Below are 6,007 nucleotides of genomic sequence, written 5' to 3'. Positions count from 1 at the left end.
CCGTATCCTACAAAGAAAAGCCCACTCATCGAATTGAATTTGAGCGTAGGATCGATCGTATGAGAATGGCCTATCCCCTTAGCCACTTGATTTTTATGACACTCAAGACATGTGGGCACTGTGTCATGTGTCCCTTACACAACTTAGGAAAAGTGAATGAAATCGACCTTCATTTATATTCAAAGTTTCCTAAATGAATATCTTTGATGGATCACATTTATCAGGAAAAGAAACCCCCTTACCCTTCCTGATTCCCATTAAAGTTTATGACCTTCATGGTAAATATAAACCCAGCACTGTCAAGATTGGCAAAATTCCCTTTTGCATGGTCTAAACTGGATTTGGATTGTTCAAGACGCCAATCAATTGCAGCATTTTGTGTAGTACATAATATAGACTCGGAACCTCGTTCCATGAATACACCTCATAAATAGTCAAAGCATAACATGTTTTACATGACACCATAGGGACCAAAGAATCTGCTTCAACTAGAACAGTGACAGCTCTCTCCAACATACCCATCATGTCACCAAAAATGAAAGGACCAAGTACTATAACAAGAACATGAAAAATAACTAAAAACACCATATCGTTTTTCAGGTACTGAATGCATTCACCTCGACCTCATCTATTCAGTGATATCCCTTCAGTGGGTCTGCTGTCTTGCCAGATCTTGCATCAGACCATGCTTTAGCAATTGTTTGTTTCATTTCATCATCCCCTTCCTCGTACATATTCTGCAATTTGCATATCACAGTTTTCAGAATAGAATAGCATAAAGCAAAAATAAAATCATCAAAATAAGGTCGAGTATGTGCATGCTTGTATCCACGCGCACCCACACATACATATACATATGCAAGCACAGAAATGAAGGAAATCTCACCTTCATTAAGTCCATAATTCCTGCCATAGGATCTCGTTCCTTGTCCAGATCTGGCTTCAGCTGTAATATCATCAAATCACACAATCACTTTCCTTTTCTTTGAAGCACAATCACACAAATTACTTCTGAAGCTAAATGATCTAATCCCTATCTATATAGACAATTACCTTGTCTTCTTTGAACTTCAAATCTAACCAGTTCCCCTTAGAAGCTTTGAACAATGTGATGATTACTCTTGTAGGTTTGATTACCACCTTACATTTCTCAGGCACAATCTCCTTGTTCAATTTTGGTATAGCACATCTGTAGTTCTTACCTTGAACATCATGAAATTTGACATCAATGGACGTTGGCTTGAACAGTGTATCCATTTTCTCCTGCTCAACACCTTCCAGGGACACATATATCTGAGGGGAGGGAAACAGACAATACCAAATTCCATTGTAAGAATACCAGGAAATCATATATTAGAATCCCAGGAGCAGCAGGATTTAGGAAACCTTTAGATATTTCTCAAACCCCAATACCCTTGTGGCTGTGTCCCCATCTCCAATGGGTTCCCACTTTTTCTTGAGTAATCATAAATAAAGAAATATTTAACCCTTTTTCACATTTAAATCTACGCGTACCTTGACTTTTTCATTATCTTGATCCCAACTGAATGATCCAAGTGTGACATAGTTCAATGCTGGAGTGGAGGTAGCACTTGCTGGAGTTGGAAGTGGAGCAGGAGTTTGCAAGGTAGATGTAGAAACAGCTGCTTTTGATAACTAGAATGTGTACATGGAAAATCAATAGCAAATAAGCAGTTAGAAGGAAAATTTAACCTTAAAAAATGTCTTTTTGGTTAGGCTTGCTCAAAAGGTAAGCATTATATAAAGTTTACAACTCAATGATTTAAATAATGTCTGCTGCATTACAAAAAAAATATTATTAACATGGTTTCACAAAAATCTAGCAAATAGATTGGTTAACTAAAATATAAGATTTGGAAGATGGACGATGTAAGACTTAAAAGTACAAACTCCCATCTAAAAGTTGTACCCAAATATGTGCAACATAAGGATATAAAGCTTAATTTCTTTTCCTAGAAGCGATTACTCCAAGCTGTTCCAAGCACTTTAGAAGAAATCTAGACATCCTCTAACAGCATGTTCATACAGATTCACATTTATTCTATATATTGATGACTAGCCTAAAGAACACTTCTGCCTGTGACATGTTGCAACTTTTACCACATTTCAAATTTTTTTATCTTCCTAATTATATTACTTCCATAGATCTTTTATGTGCAACAGGCAAGAATGCACACACAACCTTACACATGTATTTTTGAAATACTAAATTCACTGTAAATTCAAGTAAAGTTACATATTATTATGCCAACTAGCTCAAAGAATTTTCCTTAAGGAAAAAACGAACAAATCTGGAAAAAGAATGCAAATACTTCAAGCATATAGAATATTGATGTATCTGGTTTAGTTGACAATTTTATTCCCTTTTTTATTGACTTGGATGCAACATATACTTCCTTGGGTCTTTCTATTGTAAATTCAACTTTGAACAATTTCATAATCAATTTCTTTTGAGGTATGCATGCATTTAAGGATGTTAGAGCTTTTTGAATGGCTTGTACATGAAATTAGGAAGCACATTTTGGAGAAAAATTTGCTAAATAACAATCAGAGGACTAAAGGAACAGAGAAGAACATTCAAAAGCATCCATCCAATGTTCAAACACCCTCTTTGTGGCTTTCAAACATTCGGGCTTCTGAATTTCCCAATTTTATTCTAAACAACAATCAGAGGACTAAAGGAACAGAGGAGAACATTCAAAAACATCCATCCAATGTTCAAACACCCTCTTTGTGTCATTCAAACATTCGGGCTTCTGAATTTCCCAATTTTATTCCGTTCTTATTTCTAAAGTTCAATTTTATAAGTTTACAAAAGTAAAACTCTCCATAATTAAATCCATGGGTTTCCAAGTATAAATAGACATGTTTTATTTAAAATTGCATGCACGGGAGAATAGCAATTCTTAGAGCCATAAACTCTATCCCGTACTTTGGCGATAAAAAAGGTAGGAATTCGCACCACCATAGTTCTAAAAGGCGCGCTTAAAGGCTCAGGGCATCACCCCTCCCTAGTTATAGCATCTTGCTAGCCAAGATATGTGCCTTATTGAAAAGGCGCGCCTTGTTGGCTTTACTCTTCCTTTTTAAATACTTTATTCTTGAAATTTCTAATTATATATTGAATTTTATACAATTTCATTATTTTTTTTTATTGAATGCTTCTTTTAAATGTTTCAAATCTTAAATTTTTTATTGATTGAATTAGATTTTGAATCATATTTTACAAAATAGATGTGTATCCTAGGTCACATTTCACTTCACTTAGACGCACTATGCCTTAAGCTATAAGAGACTTTTGTGCCTTAGGTGCTCCAAACCTCAATAAGGTTTTGGAGGGATCCACTAAAGCTATGTTTGGTTGACTGCATATAACATGAGATAGGATAAGATAGGGGATATTATATCTTATCCCATATTTGATTGGTGATGGGACAGGATAAGTTATCACATCACTTATCCTATCCTATATTCAACCAAACATGGGATAAGATAAGTGGTAGGATATACAAAGATATGTTAATCCCATGCTAAGATATGAGATATGTATTAACCATGTATCATAAATTTATTTTGTTATCAATTTTTTATTTCTTTATATGCTCATTTTTCAAAATAATTTTTTTTATTATAAATTAAATTTACGGTTAAAAAATAAAAATTAAAAAATATTTATAACATATGTTATAAAATGATATTAATATATGATATATAAATTATTTTTATATATTGAAGAACATAATATAAAAATATTTTATTTGTAAAAGAAATATTTTAATCATGAATATTGTTAAACATAAGAGAAATTTTATTTTTTAAAATATAAAATATTAAAATATGATATGAATTATATTTTAAACATTGAAAAATAATATATATTTCATATTATATTTTTATTCATTTCACAAATTAAATATAAATATAATATAACATAACATATCCCATTGAATATACTACCTTAGAATATCATATATATCCAAAGATATCATATCCCATTGAAAATTATATCCTAGAATATGTATTTTCTATCTAATGGGATATGATATCTTAAAATATATATATCTTATCTTATCCTATCCTATCCTATGCAAAAAGAGTATAGATACTTACAATATTAGACCCTAAGAAGTAGGAGCATTTGATTAGGTAAATATTTGTATCTTTTTCTCATAATTTATAGATTATTTATAATTGATAAACCAACCATGGTTTTTTTACACCTAGGGATTTCCAGGTGCTTTCTCCGCTTCAAGTCCTTTTTTTTTTTTTTTTTTTTTTTTTTTATAGATAAGAAAGAAGATATATTAATCAGGGCAGCCAAAAGAACAACCCACAGTATACAGAAAGTATACACCTGCCACCAACACACACCACCAAAAGCCAAAGCTACAAAACAAGAATGACTTGAACCAAACCACCCTCACCAAGAGCCCATCCAATCAAGTCTCCACTTTAAGTCCTATGTCTATCTATGTGATTGAATATCTTGTGTATAGGATTGATGAGAAGGCGGTCATAATTCAAAACTGGATAGAGTAATTGGCATAAAAATTATACTTTTGGGCATAATGGCTTAGACTACCTATTCAAACCCCCCAGGAAGCTTAATGTTTTCATATAAGCTCAATGTTTTCCAATGTATTCTACTCATTCCAGCAAAATTCCAACATCACAAAATCAATCTGCTTATCTAATATTACCACATTGATTATCGCAAATCTGAAATGTCGATTGGGTTGCAGAAAATGGAGCAATAAACATACGAACCAATAAATTGTATAATATCCCAACTACATGACGAGATAATAAACATAATCTATCTACTATTGAGTAGAGTGTCAACAAAAACTAACATTCCCTTGTTCCATCTCTCACAATCTACCCACAAATACGAACTCACTCACACCACGAAAATGAATCTTCGGCGTTACCCATTTAACAAAATAACAATAAGACACAACCCTCTTGTTTGGTTGCTAAGAAAATATGGGTTGATGATTTTTTTTTTGAGTGAAAAATAAAAGAACCAATAAACTAAACTTAGGAAGGAATATTTAAGAGTAGGATTGAATTAGGTTTTCGACATTTTGAGGAAAAAAAAAAACAACTGGAAACATCAAATATAAGAACTTCTATTCTTTTCATGGGTTATCGAGGAAACCAAATAATGGGTGAGAGAAATAGAATAGAAAGAAAACCTTTTCCAAGTTGCGAATCTCAGAGGAGATAAGTGAGACAATCCGAGGCCTCTTGGCAATGCTTTGGAGATGGCGAAGTTCCTCCAAGTCTAGCTCGAAATCTTCTGCCATATTTTCTTCCAACACTTGCTTAACAGAATGATGAAAAGAAAGGAACGCGATGCTATGAGCGAGAAAGTGAAGGAAACTGGTAGAAAACGTAGGAATCAAGTGACTAGCGAGCGATGAGAGGGGCAAATTGGGGATATAAATATATTAGGGCTTTCAAGAAGGTTCTGGATTTGTACATTCTAAAAAGAACCAATAGAAATATAACACGCATAAAAATTTGGAAGACTTTATATGGGGAGCGTGGCACAGTCAGTTGGGCTAAGTATATGGGATTTGGGCCTACTGTCGGTTTAGCCAAATGGACCAGGTGAAGTTTCGAGTCTGGAGGCCCAGGCCATCAGCTATGCATGAAGTGCTTGTGCAAATATTTAACTTGCACAAAAATTAATAATATTTGCATGTGAAGATATTTCAAAATTAGAGCATCATTTTAAATAAATAATACTGAAAGATGAAATCATAAAGTTTTGGAATCACAAATTATGAAGGGAAACCAGTTGATCGTTATTCTTTTAATAAAAAATTATATAAAAAAATTAAATTAAGAAATAAATAAAAATAAAAGCAAGGAGTTGTGACATAGTAGTACAACTTTTGAAACAACGTACTAACACCACTTGAAAATGACACGAATTTTACTAGGTACAAGTTAGATAGAATCATATTTATATCTTAAT

The 6,007-nt window shown here is 32.8% G+C and overlaps 1 protein-coding gene across 1 annotated transcript; it reads right to left on the bottom strand.

Moving 5' to 3' along the window:
• Positions 1 to 326: 326 nt before the first annotated feature.
• On the bottom strand, positions 327 to 5,462 carry LOC117923511 (calcyclin-binding protein-like). The gene is made up of 5 exons (XM_034841834.1): positions 5,220 to 5,462; positions 1,516 to 1,656; positions 1,054 to 1,293; positions 887 to 946; positions 327 to 737 (listed from the first exon to the last, which is right to left on the bottom strand). Exons 1-5 carry the CDS (start codon positions 5,328 to 5,330, stop codon positions 633 to 635), a joined length of 657 nt encoding a protein of 218 aa, XP_034697725.1. The 5' UTR covers positions 5,331 to 5,462; the 3' UTR covers positions 327 to 632.
• Between the last annotated feature and the right edge of the window lie 545 nt (positions 5,463 to 6,007).

This window comes from Vitis riparia, chromosome 10 (assembly GCF_004353265.1).
Source record: "Vitis riparia cultivar Riparia Gloire de Montpellier isolate 1030 chromosome 10, EGFV_Vit.rip_1.0, whole genome shotgun sequence".
Lineage (NCBI taxonomy): Eukaryota > Viridiplantae > Streptophyta > Magnoliopsida > Vitales > Vitaceae > Vitis > Vitis riparia.
The sequence above is the reverse complement of the archived record's forward strand: the minus strand, read 5'-3'. Positions and strand labels throughout refer to the sequence as shown.

Coding starts and splice junctions, on each gene's coding strand:
- LOC117923511 (XM_034841834.1), bottom strand. CDS start 5,330: ATGGCAGAAGATTTCGAGCTAGACTTGGAGGAACTTCGCCATCTCCAA. Junction 1,657..5,219: donor AGATTCGCAACTTGGAAAAG/GTTTTCTTTCTA, acceptor TACACATTCTAG/TTATCAAAAGCAGCTGTTTC. Junction 1,294..1,515: donor AAGATAATGAAAAAGTCAAG/GTACGCGTAGAT, acceptor CCCTCCCCTCAG/ATATATGTGTCCCTGGAAGG.